Source organism: Quercus lobata, chromosome 3 (genome assembly GCF_001633185.2).
Source record: "Quercus lobata isolate SW786 chromosome 3, ValleyOak3.0 Primary Assembly, whole genome shotgun sequence".
NCBI classification, from domain to species: Eukaryota; Viridiplantae; Streptophyta; class Magnoliopsida; order Fagales; family Fagaceae; genus Quercus; species Quercus lobata.
In genome coordinates this window covers 24,081,591-24,101,511 of record NC_044906.1, presented here as the reverse complement: position 1 = coordinate 24,101,511, position 19,921 = coordinate 24,081,591, and the positions used below count along the sequence as shown (strand labels likewise).

Below are 19,921 nucleotides of genomic sequence, written 5' to 3'. Positions count from 1 at the left end.
TTATTTGGTAGTGTTGTTCAAACAATGGTTTTCAGTATGCCCCTTTAACTACAAAAACAAAATATAAAAAAAATATGGACTAAACAAAAATCGTGTACAAAATAATAAACATATATTTTGTATGTTATACTTTGTTGATGTGTTTTATAATATGAAATGTTTAAAAAATACTTATTTTGTATGTAGTATTTTGTTGAATATGAAATAGATGTTAGTTTTTATTTTCATAATTTTTTTTTTTTTTGTTTTAAGCCTTGGCCCCCCATATATGAATCCTAGTTCCGTTCCTGGTAGTTAGTAGCGATGTTTTATTATGGGAGTTTGAATTAAAATTCTCAATTAGAGTGTTTAAAACATGTATTTTGAAAACTCATCTATACCAATTTTTAGTTTTCAAGTAATATTGTTAATTGGTTTTTTTAAAATAAATTGAAAATTGTTGAGCCCATGGACAAGATCAAACATTTTTTTTTCTCTCTTTTTCTCCCATGAGCCCACCTCTTTGTTCTTCTCTCTCTCTCTCTCTTTTCTCTATCCTAAAATATATAATAGTATTCTTTTATTGTACATTCATCATTTTTTTCACATTTTAAAATTTGTTATTTGAAATATGGTATCAAACACAATTTTTTTTTGTATTATAAATAATTTAAATATGTATTTTCACAACAATTTTCAAACTATAAATTTTCACATCATTTTGAATATTAATACTTAGGGTCTGTTTGGATAGAACTTATTTTACTGAAACTGAAAATTGAAAACTGAAAACACTGTAACAAAATAATTTTTAAATGTGTGAATAGTTTTGTGGGACCAATTTTTAATGAAAAAGTTGCTGAAAAGTGTAATTTGTGAGTCCGTGAACAGTGCACGTATACACTGTTCACTATGCAAAGTCAACATTTGCAGTTACTGTTCAATAAACAGTGCATGAACAATAACCGCATTACTCCAAAACGCGTGAAAACCAAAAAAAAAAAAAAAAAAAAAAAAGGAACGAAAACGCAGCTTGAGTGGAATCCAAACACACACATAAACAACACTACCAATTGGGCCCAATATTTTTCTAATGTAGTTTTTCCATCTATCTTCGTCCAAATCATGTTATCACACCCATCTGTTTCCAAAAGAAAAACCACATTGCGTAATATGGCTTCTCTAACCCTAGCACCTATGAGTCTTTTAGAAGATTGCTTCTTGCCATGTGTAGGTGTACCCTCCCATCCCTCTAGACTAGTGGTAATGGTTTTTATGTTATAGTCTTATAGATATGGTAGCAATGGCTTTTATGTTGAGGATATGGTGGTGAGAAAAGTGGAATTGGAGAAGGTCCAGTAAATCTATTGAATCAATTTCACACGCAAATGAGGGAAGATGAGATGTTGTAGTCAAAGTTGGATTGGTCAAATAGATAATCAAAAAAAGGTCACCACCACCCATTGAGGGAAAAGCAAAATCCATTTAAATCAGAGTGAGATATGGATAGAAGCCTTGTAGTTTAACGACTCAGACAACGATAAGTTCTATTTGATAACCTATTACCTATGGTGGAGACCTTGCTAGAACTAAACTTTATAATATAAAAATGGTTTGCATTTAATATCTATCTACTCCTTGGTACTAAAAAAAAATCAATGGATTAAAGGGGCATATTTAAAAATAAATACATAAAAAAAATTGAAATCATAACTCATTAGTTCTTTTCTTTTTTGTTTTGTTTTGTTTTGTTTTTTTTTTTGAGGAACCAACTCATTAGTTCTTTACAAGTCATATATTCCACACCAAAAAGTCTTTAAAAATAAAATAAAAATGAGGCCTGCCAGAAATTTGTATGGTCCCAACTCTCAACTCCCAAATGGCCCATATAGTCCAATTTAAAAGAAGTTTAGTTTTTTCTTCTCCGGCCCAGCCCAGCCCAACAAACCCAACCCACGCAGTCCCATTTGAGAGCATCATTTGGAAACCCTAGCTCTATATATAAAACCCTAATATTTGTCTCTGAGCTGCCTCTATTGCCTGCGCGAGTGTGTGAGATTCTGTGTGTGTGTTTGTGGCCGTAGTCGCGCCCCTGTGCTTCGCAAACCAATCTTCAAACAAGCAAACATGGCGGAAAAGGCAGTGACTATCCGTACCAGGAAGTTCATGACCAACAGGCTTCTCTCCAGAAAACAATTCGTGAGTTTTATTTTCTTTTTGAAAATTTTCCCATTTTCACTTTTGTATAGCGTTTTCCCTTCGAATTCTCGGTTACCAAACAAAATTTTAGATCTTTTAGGAACAACCCTTTTCATATCGATGAAAAAGAACGACTTTGGATCTGATGGGTTGGTGGGGTTTTGTGTTTTATGTGATGTTATGTTGTTTTATTGTGTTATTTTTCTTGGTATGCAAACAGGGACTAATGGGTTTGTGTTGTTAGTGTCTGTTTTTCTATGTATTTTCTCTTTCATTTGGGTTCTTGTTGCGAGATTAGATATAACAAAACAGATTATAGAAATGTTGGATCTCAATTAGTATGATAATCTCCAAGCATTAAGGAATGGAAATATGAGCCGGTTATTGCATTCGATTGGCGCCCAAATTAATTATTGCTGACTTATTCGGGAGCTTAATTGGAACTGGGAAGTGTAAGTGTAAGGGATAAGCTTCTGATGGTGCTTGTTTTCCCTCATTTCCTAGGTGACCAATCTGGTCAAAATGGGGTTTGTGTTGTTTCAGCTATTATTTAAAGGTTCAACCTGAGAAGTTTTAGTGGGACTTAGATATTGAATCCTTGGTGTGTGATCTTATGGAAAAGAAGATAAGTTGTTAAGGTTATGGAAAAGGAGGTAGGTTGTTATCCTCAATTTATAGGAGTAAATTATTTCTAGTTAGCAATGTGTTTAAATTAATTGTGAATTAAGATTGACTGTGTACAAAAAGTTGTCATTTATGTGATTTAGAGTTGGATTAAATGTTGTTTATTGTCATCCTGGAAAAAAAGGTTCTGATTCTTACCATTTGTATATTCACAAACACAACCTAGGTTAGGTCTTCCTTCATTTTATCCTGACACTAAATGTTGGATGTAATTTATTTCCAACAATAAGAGATTATGATTTTTTTTGACTTGAAAGCCCTGTTTATCTTGATGCTCTTTTGTTGCAGGTCATTGATGTTCTTCATCCAGGAAGACCCAATGTTTCCAAGGTAAATCCAAATTCTATGACAGATGTTTATACATATACAAAAAAGAAAAAGAAAAGAAATGTTCCAGACTGTTAAACTTCTAATATACTGTTGAGCAACTAAATGGCATCATTAATTGAATTGGGGTTTTCATTTTCTGTAATATAAAGGCTGAGCTGAAGGAGAAGCTGTCAAAGATGTATGAAGTGAAAGACACAAATGCAATCTTCGTTTTCAAGTTCCGGACTCACTTTGGAGGTGGAAAATCAACCGGTTTTGGTTTGATTTATGACTCTGTTGAGAATGCCAAAAAATATGAACCCAAGTACAGGCTCATTAGGGTAATTTTATATGGCCTCCTTTCACTTAATTTGTAATTCTAATTTATTGATTAATATCAACCTGTTTTGGTTTGATTTATTAAGTCATCACCCCACCCCTCAAAAAAAAAAGGAAGGGGGGGGGGATGAGTTCTGTCTCGAGTGTATCCTCTCCTTGTAAGAATAGGATGGAGGATGAAGATTGACATTGTGGGATCAATGCCCATTTGGTTGATAAAGGTGTTGCTGTTTATTAAAGATATATCTGTTGTTCTATTAATGTTGCTTTAGACTTTTAGGTTGCACCATGGGTTGTTGGGTGATTGTAGTTTGCAGTTCGATCTATCTTTTTTATTCTTGTTCCTTGTTTGTTTCTACCATAACATTTTTGTTCTGGAAATATTTTTTTTATAAGCAAGAAAGAATTATATTGAAATAGATACTTTATGCAAAAAGAGCACAAAGCAATCCAAAAATTTACAAGGAAGAAAACAAGAAAAAAAACACTAACATTTTTTGGTGTTATGCTTAATTTATGCTGTTATTCTCTGTAGCTAATAGGCATCTTGCTTAGAGACCTCGTAAATTTATTCTAAACATGCGAGTTCTGTTGCAAGTTTCCAAAATTTGCCACAACTCTCCTTCCTCATCCCCCCCCCCCCCCCCTCTTTCCTCTGTCAATTCTGTGTAACACCATACTGTTTGCTATCTGGCTCTATTTATTAAAGAGTTTCCTCTATTTATATCCCATCATTCAGATCTGTGATAGTAACAATGTGGAATGGACTTGAGATAATCCTTAAAAAATTGTTAAAATTCGTGGTTCAATGGTTCTGCTGTTAAAGTTACATTGACTTATGTAATTTGTTTATCACTTTATTTATGGTGTTTTATGAACAATAAGTGCTAAAGAGGGGACAATAGCCATTATTGTTGTATGTCATATGAAAATGTGTTTATTATTTATGTCTATTTGGCAATGTTCTTTAGATATTTGGTGGTCTGACTAGTCAATCTTGATGTTAATATTAGCTGGCTAGCCTTCACAACGTTTTGTTAATGTTTTTATACAATTGGTAGTGCTTGTCTTTTATTTTACTTGACCTTAAACAACTTCTTAAGTTTAACTTAAATCTCTAGGTCTAGCTACAAACTTGGAGCCTTAGGCTACAACCAACAATAGAAAGATGGCATGTGTTCTTGTCATGTACAGTGCACATGACTCACTTAAAATGATTGTATATGGTCACTTAGGTGTGGTTTAGTAAGTCATGTACATTGCACTTGATAGGGACACATGTCATCTTCCTATTGTTGGTTGCATTGCTTTGTTCCTTGCTTTGTTATTTTGTCCTCTTTGAATATACTGTCATAATTGCACATCCTTGTTTTGATAGTAAGTTAAGCTTGAAATAATGTTTCAACTTAGAATTTTTCATGTGTTTACAGTTGATTTTTCTGTGTATATGCACTGATTTTTTATTATTTTTCCGTGGCAGAATGGACTTGATACTAAGGTAGAGAAGTCAAGGAAGCAGATGAAGGAAAGGAAGAACAGAGCCAAGAAGATCCGTGGAGTAAAGAAGGTAAGCTGATTTCTTAAATTTGTTTGGTGCTTTCTTGATGGTAATCCACTTCTTACGTATTTGTTTCTTCCATTTGTGTTGCAGACAAAGGCTTCAGATGCTGCCAAGGCAAAGAAGAAATGAGTTTTTCGTGATTCTTATAGACCTGATTTGCAGCAATGGACTTTATTTAATAGCTCTATTTTCTTGTTAGGTTTTCTCAAAATGAAATCTTTTGTTGTTAGCATCGGTTTTGGTGTTTTCTGATGTTTTGTTATACTATCAGATTTTGAGTATTATGCAGAGGATGATTTTGAAATTTTTGGCAACACATTTCCAGAAATGTTCCATCAATGAGCTGTGAATAAGGCCAATGATAATTAGTTGTAGAATTTAAGGACCATGCGGGGTGGGCTTATAAAATGATGCTTCTGGGTTTTCTTACTAGATTCAAATTGTGTTGTCTACCTGTCTAGTACACAATCTCAACTCAATCTTGGGCTATTATATGTGTTGGGTGGGAGTTATTTTTTCCAAAATACTGAAGTGGGGGAGTTACTATAGCTATCTGTCTGTTCTGAAGTCAATGCGGCCGAGATGGTTGTGTTGGATTGGACAAGCAAAAGGCATTCTTGGAGCATTTACATGGCTTATTTAAAATATAGCATATGAACACAAGAAAAACAGTCAGAATCGAATTATCAATTAATTAGACAAAATGTCATTTAGTTAACGTGCTAAAAACAATAGAGAATGCTGTAGTTTAGGTCAACGGTTACGTTGATGCGAAAGCTCTCATTTTTTGTGGTTAACTTAATAGCGAGTCCTTGTTCCTTATTGGTTAGAGATTAGTCAGCTTGCTTTGTTACATTTGAAAAGATGCGGCTAGGTGGTTTGTCTTGTAATGAGATTGTTAAGTATGCGTTTCCATTTTCTATCTATGATGTTTCTATTATATGTTTATTGTGAGAGTAAAACCCCCGGTTTATAATAACCCAAAAAAAACCCGGTCTGTTGCCTCTAATAAAATAGTTACGTTTAAATAAAATACTAATAGATTGTGCTGCATTTGAAGGCAATCCAATTATATGTCCTATATGATTAAAAAAAAATCCATATTTAAAAAGTAAAAATGGACACAACGTCCCTAAGTGCAACCTCCCCAACTTCAATGTACAGTCCTCTCTCTATTCATGAAATTGGAACAAAAATCTAGCAATAATTCATTATTCTTTTACTGATGAGTCAGTAATAATTTTTTCTTTGAAATTCTAATTTCTTTTATAATAAAAAAAAATGGATTCCCATTATTATTATAATTTTTAGTTAAGAGTAGATTTAAACTTATGACATTCGTTTTATAATAGTTGTTCTTACAATTTGTTAAGTTCTTTATCCGAAGACAAGAATTTTTAACAAATACAATTAACAAACATGTTTGGAAGAAAATGTTAAATAATCACTCTCTTTCATCCTTATTGAGTATGCAAACCTATCAACCATCACTCTTCCCTCTTCTTTTGTGGTAATAAATAATAATCAATCGTTATAGTCTTATAGAAAGTTAAGAATAATCAAAATCTATTTGGTGATTATGGCATATTGTATTGGTTCTTGTTCTTTATCCCAAAATGATAGTTTGGTCAATTTGTTCAAATGTAGAATTAAGGAATTTATTTGTGGTGAGAGGGAGCATATAAAGAAAAGTGTGGTGAGGTGGGATCATACGTAAGTTGAAGCATACTAAGGTTGTGTGAAGAGTGGTGGCTAGAGGAGGTGTATATTTATATATACCTTATTTTGATTATTATATTTATATACATGGTTTTGTTGTGTATGTTAATATTTAATGATTCTATTTATTTGAGAAAAAAATATATGAAAGCAACTTAAAATTGGGAAAGAAATAAGCAAAATAGTTCGGAAAATTGCAGTAATTTTCTTTAAAGTTTTTTGTGATTACACTCACCCACTCTATATTTTGGAATATGAGTACGACACACACCTCCCTTAAAATGCAAATTATTTACATTGACCTCCCTTAGATGATCGAAATAAGACCTTAACAAAGAAAAAAAAAAAGCTTGAAAGCAAATCTCAAACTTGCTATTTGAGGAGGTATGGATGATAATTTAAGTAGAGGGTAAAATAGAAAATTCATTTTTTTTTTCAAAAGTCTTTTTCAGTCATTCAAAGAAGTTTAGTGTCAATAATTTTCATTTTAGAGGAGGTACGTGTCTTATTTTTATTTTTTTTTTTTTTTGAGAATCGGTACGTTTCTTATTCTAAATTAAAGGAGAGAAGAGTGTAAAAATGGAAAATCTTATGAAGAACGATGCTAAGTTATCCTAAAATATTCCTAAGAAAAAAAAGAAAAAGAGAATTCCAATTTTTTTTCCAAATCAATTGATTGGGCTATGAGAAACAGCGTGGAATCATGTCCTATCAATTTCAAATTGTTATTTGTAGCCCCAATTGGGTTCCAAATCCCAACCAATTACTTTGGAATTTAGGGTGACAACGGTTTGGACACTCTGAAGTCTGAAACCTTAGTGGGTTCCACTTTAGGATTGGCCAAATCTATTGTTTGGTACATGTGGAAAACAAGAAAAATGGAATCAATTCACTTGGCTTTGAAAGTTTCTCTAAAGATGGATTGGAAAGCAGTACAGTACATTCAGTTCAGCTCATTATCAGTTTATCACTGTTTGTTTGCTTTTAAGATGAGATATGCATGAAGGGGATCGTTTCTTTTTAATTTTTTTTTAGTCAAATAGCGAAGTGTTAAATAATGTCAGAGGAAGATAGGGATGAAACTTCGGAGAAAAAGCAGGGAATCTACTTTGCAAAATCTTTTGCAAGCCTTTACCAACAAGGAATTGCTACATATTTGTAATCTTGCTAGAGAGCTTTAGACCAACACTGGAATTCATTTTTTAGCATCAAAGTTTTTTAATGCCTTGTTCTAACTTATAATAGAAATAATATTTTGCTCAAAACCCCTTCCCATAGTAATTATGGATTTAACAGGAAAAAAAGAGAGAGAGCGAGTTAATAATAATCATAATCATTCAAGTTTGATGTCTTTATTAAAAATTATAAGCAATGTCATTGAGTTACAAAATTCTTAGAAAAAACTTTATAATTTTTTTTGATAAATACAATAGAATTTCAATTTATAATATCCGCTCTATGATGATTGATCTTTATTATTAAGTCAAGATGCTAATGAATTTTTGGTGTAGACGGGATTCAAATCCGAGTTTTCTTATTCGATGACACAAGACTTTTGATGGAAAAACTTGCCAAACGGACCATCTAGTTTGATTACTTGATCGAGTAATTAACCAATGCCATTTCCGTGCATTTTGGTGGAAAAGAAGGCTAGTGCTTAGCTCTTACGACAAGAAAATTAGGCTGAAATTTTCCCTAATGAATCTTACAATAATGTCACAGTGGGGCTTGTAGTCCTCTTAGTTGGCATTGCTTGTGGGGCTAATGGTTCTAACTTTGGTCGGTTTGACGAGTTTTCAGTTTTGGACTCTGGATATATATATATGTGCATACAAATTGGTCGGTACCATTGGTATTTCACTTTTTGCTCCATGTGCTTCACTAGAAAACCTCTATTTTTGGGTATGAAGCAGATCATTTCGTCCAAGAAATAAAGCAAGACTCGGCATATATTATCAACTGCCTGTCAAAACCAAAATTTCTCAAGTGGTCTTTCGTTTTTAAATATGTTTTTTATTTTTATTTTTATTTTTTTATAACCTCGTTTTTAAATATATATATATATATATATGTATAACCCCATAAAATCCAAATCCAAGTCCGCTATTTTTTATCAACTGGCTGTTAAACTATACTTCTCAAAAAAATATGTATGCACTTCTTGACTTCTCTGTCATCTCTGAATTTGTCAAACAAAAAATAATGATTAAAAAAAAAAAATTCTAACCCTATGAAATCCAAATCCGCTATAGCTTGCACCCAAAAATTTTTAGACACTAGACAGGCTTTTGCCTTTTTTCCTGGATTTGACCGGGTCATATTAAACAGAGTTTGAAGTGGTGGCGTTTTATAGGTTTAATGTAAACCGTAAAGTAAACCATTCCCGAAGGCACTAGGAAAGAGCCTAAAGTGGACCTTAAATCTTAAACATATTTTTCTATCTCTATATTCAAATGCTGGACCTTAGCATTAATTGCTTGAACAATAATTCTAGTGACATTGACCTTTTAACAATTTTTTCTTTGTTTAAATTTACAATTGCTGAGTAAATTTGTTGCAGAACCTTTTTTTTTTTGAGGAAGTGTTGCAGAACTTAATTACCATAATTTTGAGAAAATTAGAAAAAAAAAAGTTTATATCCTTAGCATTATTCCTTCCTTTTTCCCTAATGTGAAGCAATGAAAGTGTGGTTTCCTAAAAAGGGTGACCTAATTGAGCATGAAGCCAAACAGGAGCCAATTGTTGCCTTCACCTTTTTTTTTTTTTGGAAGAATAATTTCCATGTTTATAAATTCATGGCTAAATAATGTTTGTTTGTTGCAGTAGCAATGTAGCATAGCCCTCTCTCAATCCTTTGAAATCTATGCCAATATTATTCCATGTGAATTGAATGAAACATTTTGACTCTCACCAAACAGGAGGTCAAGATTCCAAGTCTTGATAAAGACACTGAATGGGAATTAACTCTAGGCCGAGAAGTAGGACCCCAACCTACAGGGTGGATTGGAAGATAATGGTATGTTTGGTAATGTTGTTTAAACAACAGTTTTTGTTGTTTAAATAACACAACACAACACATATTTTTATAATATTTTTTCACCCACACGTATTTCCACATGCAACACTTAAACAACGTTATTAGAAATCTATTACCAAACAAGCCTTTTTGAAATTTACATGCATGATGTATGATCTTTCTAGGTGTGAAAGCGTAACTTTAAGATAGTTCATCATAAATTCACATTTTGGTTCTGCCTCCTCCTATAAAGATCATATACAATTCATAGTGGTCAGCCAAAAAAACAAAAAACAAAAATTAATCAAGGTGAGCCGCCCATACACACCATAGGACATACATATATAATAAAGGAAAGGTGCTACTTGTGTTTCACACAACAAAATAAAAAAGTCCCATACATTACGAAAGCTGATAATATTGGTTAATCATAAGTCATTACAAAAAATAAAGTAGAATAAGTTGTCCTTTAGCCAAGAGAAGCAGAAAAAGAATAGGTGGTACACGTCATATTATCTTAATTTTTTATGGATAAAATATATGCATAGTTGGAAAAACATATCCTGTAATGACCCTAATAACATTCTGTTTAACTTTAAGATAGTTCATCATCGATTCACATTTTGGTTCTGTCTCCTCCTATAAAGATCATATACAATTCATAGTGTTCAGCCAAAAAAAATTAATCAAGGTGAGCGGCCCATACACACCATAGGACATACATATATAATAAAGGAAAGGTGCTACTTGTGTTTCACACAACAAAATAAAAAAGTCCCATACATTACGAAAGCTGATTATATTGGTTAATCATTAGTCATTTCAAAAAATAATGTAGAATAAGTTGTCCTTTAGCCAAGAGAAGCAGAAAAAGAGTAGGTGGTACACGTCATATTATCTTAATTTTTTATGGATAAAATATATGCATAGTTGGAAAAACATATCCTGTAATGATCATAGTAATATTCTGTTTGGCTACGTGGAGTCTAGTATGTGTTTAATCCAAATTATGACTTGACATAAAGGTGTTACGGTTTTGAATGAAAGATTTTTTGAGGTTTAATCTATAGAGTGGAGGCTTGGGCTAAGCTCGAAGAAATTTTTTTGATCCGTTTCTTAGTCCATTGTGAATCCTCTGCGTGAGATATAAATACCGTTGTTTCTTATTAGAATTTTGGTGTGTTGTTTTGAGAAAGAAAAATTATATTGCCGCATCTTGTATTTTTTCTTGAAAATAGTAAAATTATTGTAATCTTGTGAACGTAGATAAATTGCCGAATCACGTAAATATTGTCATATGTGATTTTTTTTTTTTTTTGTGTGCATATTTTCTCTATTTTTGCCTCTCATAAATCTGGGAAATCTTGTAAATTCCTTACAAAATTCCTATCACACCTATCGCATGAGAGGTGCCTTACATATTCCTATTATACTATATATAGGCATATATCCTTTTATATAATTTTTTTCTATAATTTGTTGCTTGAGGATAAAATAATTTTAATCTTAAATGTTTTTGTTGAAAATATAAAAAAAAATGATAACTACTTAAACTACAATACTCTTGTATAATTGGATTTGGCTTATAAGAAATAAATAAATAAAATTAAAACGAAATATAATAGTAAATATTAGTTCCCAGTGGACAAAATAGTAGATAACCTAACTTACAAGTTACAAAAGCACCGACATCTCTCTCTGTCTTTTTTTTTTTTTTTTTTTTTTTTTTTTTTTTTTTGTGGACGCAGCTTCTATCCAGTGGCCAGTGGACGCATTGGATACGCGACACGTGTCCAAGACTGGACGCATGTTGCATATCCAACGCGTCCAATGGCACTGACCACTGGACAAAAACCCCTCCCTTTTTTTGTGAAACTCAGTCCCTATTCTTGTCATGACTTGTGCATACCCAAGTCATCATGCTAACTAAGTGGGTCATTATTTCATGCACCGATGTCTCTCTCTCTACCACTTGCTCGTGTGAGGATTAGGTATAGAACTATAGAAGTATTTCCTCTAGAGTGGAGGGCTTAACTAGTGGGAAAAGAATATTAATTAGTTGCATAGGTATTTCAACATAAGCATAATAATATATTAAACTAAATACTAGGATTGGAGGGTTTTTTTTTTTTTTTTTTTTTTTTTTTTTTTTTTTTGTGGGTTGTGCATGCAGATTTTATGTCTTGTAAAAAAAAAAAAAAAAAAAAGAGTTTTCATCAATTATTTTAATTATTTTTGTGGAGGGATGAGCTCCCCTAGAAGGCTGCTTTGGGTTCAGGTGTGACCCTCATAGTTTTGTCCCACGTCAGGAAACTACGCCTCCCACCTTCACCTTTTTGACCACAAATATTTAACCAAATCTGTACAAAAAAGCACTTGCCAACTAGAGTATGCTTCTATCACCATTGACCCACAAACATTTAACCAAAAAGGACCGTGAGTGTGTGTTTGGGTACCGCTTATTACTGAACACTCCAAACCCCTTTATGTGCTGACTCTGGTTTTTCCAGCATTGTCAGTTTAGAACCTTACTCTGCTCCAACTGTAATTTCAAGCACGGAAGATAGCTATCATCTATGGGATCATTAACAGCACAAACCTAGATGCTGTCGCATATTATTTATATGTTTTGAATGCTGAATTGAACTCAATGTCAATCTGTTATATGCAGGATTTAAGAAAAGTTTCAGAACAGCGTGATGCTTAATTTGCATTATGTCCACCCTACTCATCCTCTGGCTTCACATATAATCCAGTATTATGGAATATATTCTCAATTGCCTCCAAACGAAAGATTTGTTTGGGTAATTGAAGCAAATGCTAGGTTAGTCGATCTCATTGTAAATCAGTTATCTAGTTTGAAAAATAATGATAATTTTTTTTTCATGCACATACACTGGTAGATAATATTAGTAAGCACATACACATAATCAGCTATATATTTTCCATGTTGTAATTGTCAAAAGTTATAGTAACACATTTAAGTCAATTAAGGATGAATAAAGGGTTCACTTACATCACTATGACATTAACATATAATTACCCAAAAATAAGCATCATAATCACTCATCAGCATCTTTGGTTTGAGTCATGATTGCATCTTACAATTCACCACGGCTAATATAACTGCACAACAAAAAGAAAAACAAAATGAGAAAATTAATTCCAAAGTAAAAATGAAATTTTAAACTCACAAAAAGAGAAAGAAATTTCATAAAAAAGAAAACGCACTTGTTAGGGAGTGTATTTGCATCTAGAAAATAAATTCTCAGAAACCTAGTTTTACCACCACAGCTATCAAATCGTTCTCTACAATGTATAGGAATTCCAACGGTGTCGAAGCAAATGAGAACCTCAAATAGTTGAGGTGCACCTTGTCTAAAGTTACATTTCAACTGCACATTTTGTTGAAATTCGACATTGAATTTATGGTATAAAACATCCCTTAGGTGTCCATTGCAACCACTGCGATCACCTATACAGAAGGAAACCAAAATTGCCATTAGTAATTTAGGAAAACCTAACCACAGAAAATCCAAACCCCAAACCTTCCAAGATAAAACCAAAAAAAAAAGAACTTTCAGCTATAAAGAAAATAAAATCAAACAAAACAAGGAGAGATTTAAAAATGTAAATTACAAGTGAACTTAAGCATCATACACAGGCCCCCAACTCTTCCTTTAGCATCAATTGTTACCATGTTAGAGAACTTAAGTGAATTCATAGCACCATTGACAATTTGACATACAACAATTCAAACAAACACCCAAATCACCACAGGATTCTAACACATTATACATCCAAATTTTCCCAAAACTTAACCCATAATTCCAACCCACATCATTCCAAACCAAATTCTTAAGATCCAAATATCTTTAAAGGTAGACACATTTTATTTTATTTTATTTTTTTTTATGGAAATAGAAAGGAATTGCTCATTTAAGGAATTTCAGACATAGCTGGAAGATTAGCACCACATATTACCTTCAGTATAATAAACTCCTGTGTGCACACATATAAATAGACACGAATTCCCAGTATTCAACTACTGTGTTTAATACCATAGAGAAAAGTTTTTATATAACAAAATGTTCTTAGTCATGCATAGTTTTTGTTCCCATTTAGATCTGTGCCATATCCACAAAGACTTATTGATATTATATTATTATATTCACTTTCTGTCTCGTTGAGTGATTAGTTCCATTAAGTTAAGAGCAAATGAAATGGCCTAAGACAGAATCAACCATTACACCAAAATAAGTCTATTACATCAAGTGTTAATACAACAAAATTAGTATAGTGGTATTAGACATAATATCACATCTAAAAATTAAAAGTCGTTACAATAGTAACTTAAAAATAGTAAATTATTACATTAATAATAATTAGTTGTAATAATTTATAATTTTCAGTTGCAATAGAGATTTTAATACTAAATTGAATTTAGAAATTTTTTTGCAATAACTTAAATTGAAGAAATCAATTTTTTTTTAATAACTTAAATTGAAGAAATCAATTTTTTTTAATAACTTAAATTGAAGAAACCGTTGTAATAACTTGATACCAATTATATATTTTGCGATAGATTATAATAGATCGAAATTTCAAAGAGATGGCTTATTGCAACAAATTTAACATTGCAATAACTAAAATATCAATTATTTTACAATCTATTGCAATGACAAACATGAAGCTGCAATGAATATATTATTACAATGATCTAATTCCAATTATTTTATAATCTATTGTAAGAAAAAATATGAAAAATTTAACTATTACAATAAATATACCGTTGTAATAATTTGAACCCAAATTATTTTTGTCAATTCTTTACAATCTATTGTAATAAATTTCATGAAATAATAGCCTATTGCTACAAGATATTCAAAGCAATAAATTGTTTATTGCAATTGCAAATATATTATTACATCAAAATTTTCATTAAAATATTTAAGGTTTATTGCAACAAAATTTTTTTGTAGTACAAACTTATTACCTCAAATTTTATAACAACACTTGGCATAAACTATTGCAATGACTTTGATGTTATTGCAACGATTTTTTTTGTTGTAATAAACATTTTTTGTTGTAGTGAATCTAACCAAACTGTTAATACGTATCTAATGATTAACATAAACAACAACAGTCCAGGAAAAAGTAATAAACAAAATACTAATATACGACAGAATTTCAACCACCTAATACTATATATCATACTAATTTGAACAAGATACTAATATGATATAGCATGACTGCACGTGTGCAAGCACTTTCAATGATTTCAACAAATATATTATGATTACTAGGATAAAGTCTAGGCTCATATATTAGATTTTTCAATTAAATTCAAATATAGTTGCATTGACTAATGAAATACGAAAAGTATTACATTTCCAATAACAATAAAATTCAATTTAGTTATGTGTTTACAATCATATATTGTAGACATTAGACTCCCATAATTGTTTATTAGCATTTATAGACTGAAAATATGGCATTGGATTAACTTAATTTCCATTGCCATGTTTGGTTGGTGATAGCCGTATGTCATCCCAGAAAGAAAGTAATTAACAACCAACAGAACTTCAAAACTAAATTGCAAAACATATTAAAATGTAATGTTTTCAAAAAATAAATTCATACTTAATGCTAATTGAGTCGCAACTCTTAGAGATTGTTGGACTAGAGAAGCTAAATGCAGGGTGAATCGAAAATAATCCTCAACACTTTTTCTGCTGCAACTTCGATGCTTTTCCCATTGAGCTGTCCAAAACTCCTTGTCTCTAGTCTGGTAGAAACCAGGCCATTTCGAATGTAGTTCATTCTTTATAATATTGACCTACAAAAACAATATTATAATCAGTGAACACACAAAATTGATTTAGTTAATTAAAGTACTTAGTAATCAAAATTAATATAGTTAATTAAAGTACTTAGTAATCAGTGAACACACAAAATTAATTTAGTTAATTAAAGTACTTAGTAATCAGTTCATTCTTAAATCAGTGAACACATAAAATTAATCTAGTTAATTAAAGTATCAATGAACGAATAATTAATTTAGTTAATTAAAGTACTTAGTTCCTATCAAAAAAAAAGAAAAAATTAAAGTACTTAGTAACTATAAATATACCTTGCTATTAGTTAATGCTTCAGTTGTATGACAATAATTTAGTATTTCTCCATTTGCATTGTGCGGCCAAAGCCCATGGATTGTGAATGAACTTAGAAGATAACGATTGAACTTCTTGGAGCACGATTGTCCGGCATTGCATAGAGAGATCGGCCAATGCATGGCAAGAGTGAAATAGGTGGGAGACTCTCTCTCATCATCCATACCCTTTGAAACTGAGAATGCGGGTGAAAGGAAGAAGATAGTAACCAGAACGTATTTCATTTTGGTTGAGTATTTTCTCTGCAGTGTTTGAAAATGTCAAGGCATAATATATATACGAGACTCTGTTTGGCTAAGATGCATTACACACACTCAGCGTTTCTTCTAATCGTGCATTATATGTCTATGAGTTACATTTTTTCCCCAAATTTACACCGTATTTTCCTTAAAATTAACCTTTGTTTGATGAAGGTTAATTTTGGGAAAGCTCCAGCATATAGGTGCTCAAAGAAGATGCTAACATGCTAAGGGCCGGACCTAATTCACTGGTGATGTGAGACCACACATTTTCGAAGATTGTTTTTTCCTATTTAGTATATACAATAATTTACTCCCACAAGTCCATGCATTTGAGAATTACAAGTTTACAACTGTATATTATTTCACAATTCCAAAAATCTCAGAATTTATACATCAAGAAAGAGAGACTGAGTGACAATGATCGAACTAAATGTTAATGATTAAGCATTTGTAATATAAACAAGATTATTTATATGTAAACTTGAAACAAAGCAATACAAACCACTTATTACTAACAATATGACTATAGTCACTATACCCTTCTTTTTTCTTTTGTTACAAGTCTAAACCATCATTTCATCAACATCATCAAATGAGAATCAATTTGAAGCACAATGCAAATGCAAGATCTACCAATAAATGCTTCTAAACAATTATAGCAACACGCATTTTTGTGAGAGAGAGAGAGAGAGTGTGAGAGATAGACAGACAGACAAACAAGGTATTACAGCAAGGATATGTTGACTAATACCAAGTACCGCTCTTTTCTAGGATATTTTCAACTTCATCCATCAATTGAAGATTTTTAAATAAGCTTTTAAAATTCATATGATTATCAATAGCATCTTTTCCTTCAATATAAACATAAAATTTCAACTGAAAAACTTCTAGAAAACTGACACTACCATACTCCAAGTAATCAAATAACCCACACAAGCCAACAAGATAATTTCTTAGTCTAACCTCTCTTATTGCAGTAACCTCTGCATGTGCAGTCGGGACAGTGTTTCTCAAAACCATGTTGTGGCAACTTACAACTACCTCATCATTATGAACAACAACTGCACCAAATGGGCCTCCATCTTCACAGTCAACCCCTTTATATGCTTCATCAACCGCTTTGGTTAAAAACTTGTGATCTCTATCCTGTACAACTGGTTGGACAATCACAAGGAAAGGACACCATGATAATGTCACAAGACTAGGTGTAAATAGTTTGCAAATCATTACTCTATTGATTGAAATAGACAGAATAAATGTAACCAATCAGTTGGTAGACTACATATGAGGCTGATGAAATTACTAGTCATGAATATATAATTCTTTTATAAAAACATTTTTCCACAAATACACTAATCAAGGGAAAAACAGCTCTTTAAAGATGATTACCAGCTGATGAATGGTAAAAATGGGCTCAAAAAAGGATTAGAAAACAACGTCTCCATATAGAGTCAGTTTGTGATAATGAATACTAAAAGTAAAACTATAATATGGTATGATGTCATGTATAATTCAAGGAAAAGAAAAATAGTAACTAGACCAACTGACTTGATCACCAAAAAGTATATGATTAGCTGTGTATACGCTAACTCTTAAATCTTCATTTCAGGGGTGGGAGGAGAGACAACTTTGAAATTACCTTCTTGATGTCCAGAAAATGCAGAAGCCACAGAAATTGTTCCGTCTTTAGCTTCCAGCACTATGAACAGAAAGAGGGCAAAAGACTGTAAGTGACATCACAAGCCAAAATATATAAATAGAAACACACACAAGCCAAAATTATCCTTGAACTACCATAGGAGGAGAAAACAATAGCTAGGTGGAACATGAGGAAGAAAAGTTCACAAAGACATACAACAGTGGTTGTGTGCAATTTCCTAAAACAGACTATGAGGACTCAAGGAATCCCTTGGACTGGCATACTCATATCTCTCACTACCAACAAAGTCATTTGTTCTCAAATTAGAAGCAATTTGCATAATTTTACATCCATCTCATGGTAGCACCATCTATAATAGGTAGGGATGGCAACGGGTCGGGTTCGGATCGGGTTTTTTCATACCCGGACCCGACCCGCGGGTCAAGACCTGTAGTCCGAACCTGGCCCGTTTATTAAACGGGTTTTTTTCCCAGGGCCCAGACCCGTCCAGTCGGGCCCCACAGGCCCCGTTTAGCCCAACCAGATTTGGGCCTAATCTGCGGCCCAAATCATGGCCCAACAGAAAAAAAAAAAAATGCAAAGAGACTCACAAAACCCCTCTCTCAGTTACTTTGGCTTGAGACTGTAACAAGAACAACGAAATCCAAATTTCAAAACTGTGAACCTCACATACAAAGCAGATCCATTTACTGAAACTCTGAAGTAAACAAAATGGGAAAACCTTGAGCTTCTTTCACTGAGCTCTCCAGCTCCTAAGCTAAACCAACTAATCCAAAAAGGAACAAACTTGAACAAAAACACAAATCACACCCACCATTCAAAACAACCACAAAAAGTCAAAAACACAAATCCACTACAACCACATTCAACTCTTCTTTTATCATTTATATATATACACAAAATGTTTGATTTAGCTACAGAATAGAACAGAACAGACCGAGTACATCAATATCAAAAAAAAAAAAAAAATTGAAGAAAAGCAGAGAACAGAACAGAAAGAGACCGATGGCGAGAGCTTGGGACGGCGACGAGAGGGACCGGCTACGGCGACTGTGAGAGGTTGGACAGTTGGGTCGGCGGTGAGATTGAGAGTGAGTGAGTGAGCTTGTGAGTTAGTGAGCTTGGGACGGTGGAGAGAGGGATCGGCGGTGAGCTACGGCGATGGCGAGGTGAGTGAGTGAGTGAGAGTGGCGAGACTGAGCTGAAGAGATTGTGAGTGAGGCAGCGTGAGTTCTGAGCAGATGAAGAAATGAGGGTTAGGGTTAGATGATAGGTATATATATATATATAGGGGGTATTTTTGTAATTTTGGGTACCGGGTTTTATTCGGGTCGGGTCTCGGATTTTTTAATAAAACCCGGACCCGACCCGGACCCGCTTCGGGTTTTTTTTTTTTAAAAACCCATACCCGACCCTATTCCTAATCGGACCGGGTAAAATCCGGCCCATTAGGATCGGGTCGGACCGGATATCCGCGGGTCGGGCAAAAATTGCCATCCCTAATAATAGGAGTATCAATAATCATAGAAATTGTGTTCCCTTACTCCAAATATCATAAACTCACCCATTTCAAATTTCAATAATGATGTATAACATGTATGTATCATGCATGCATACATGATACATACATGTTATACATCATGTTGATGATAATGGATTTATGCATGATACATACATGTTATACAACATGTTGATGATAATGGATCCACATGGCAACTCCCATAAAACAAAACTCTAGATTATAATTCAAGAGAGAGAATGACAACCAATATACATGATACATACATGTTGATGATAATGGATCCACATGGAAACTCCCATAAAACAAAACTCTAGATTATAATTCAAGAGAGAGAATGACAACCAATATAGACTGCAAAGTTAAGAAAGTTCATGTTTTTACATGTAGAACAAGAGGAGGAATAAATTAAAACAAAGAAAAATAGTTGTACAGAAACTTACCATTGGCCTCCTCCATGATTGGAACTGAGAAGAATGAGAGGGAAATGAAGGATTTAAGAAAATAGGTATTCAAGAAAA

The 19,921-nt window shown here is 32.7% G+C and overlaps 3 protein-coding genes across 3 annotated transcripts in view; 1 reads left to right on the top strand and 2 right to left on the bottom strand.

Moving 5' to 3' along the window:
- LOC115980005 overlaps positions 1-16,917 on the bottom strand; it is a 25,095-nt gene extending 8,178 nt beyond the window's left edge. The window contains exon 1 of the mRNA XM_031102182.1: positions 16,902-16,917. The gene's annotated coding sequence lies outside the window, so the exon portion shown is untranslated. The remainder of the gene's footprint in view (positions 1-16,901) is intronic.
- On the top strand, positions 1,999-5,410 carry LOC115980008 (40S ribosomal protein S24-1). Its single transcript, XM_031102185.1, has 5 exons — positions 1,999-2,178; positions 3,151-3,192; positions 3,342-3,512; positions 4,991-5,077; positions 5,162-5,410. Exons 1-5 carry the CDS (start codon positions 2,107-2,109, stop codon positions 5,198-5,200), a joined length of 411 nt encoding a protein of 136 aa, XP_030958045.1. The 5' UTR covers positions 1,999-2,106; the 3' UTR covers positions 5,201-5,410.
- On the bottom strand, positions 16,903-19,921 carry LOC115980006 (guanosine deaminase-like). Its single transcript, XM_031102183.1, has 3 exons — positions 19,844-19,921; positions 17,861-17,920; positions 16,903-17,375 (listed from the first exon to the last, which is right to left on the bottom strand). Exons 1-3 carry the CDS (start codon positions 19,857-19,859, stop codon positions 16,966-16,968), a joined length of 486 nt encoding a protein of 161 aa, XP_030958043.1. The 5' UTR covers positions 19,860-19,921; the 3' UTR covers positions 16,903-16,965.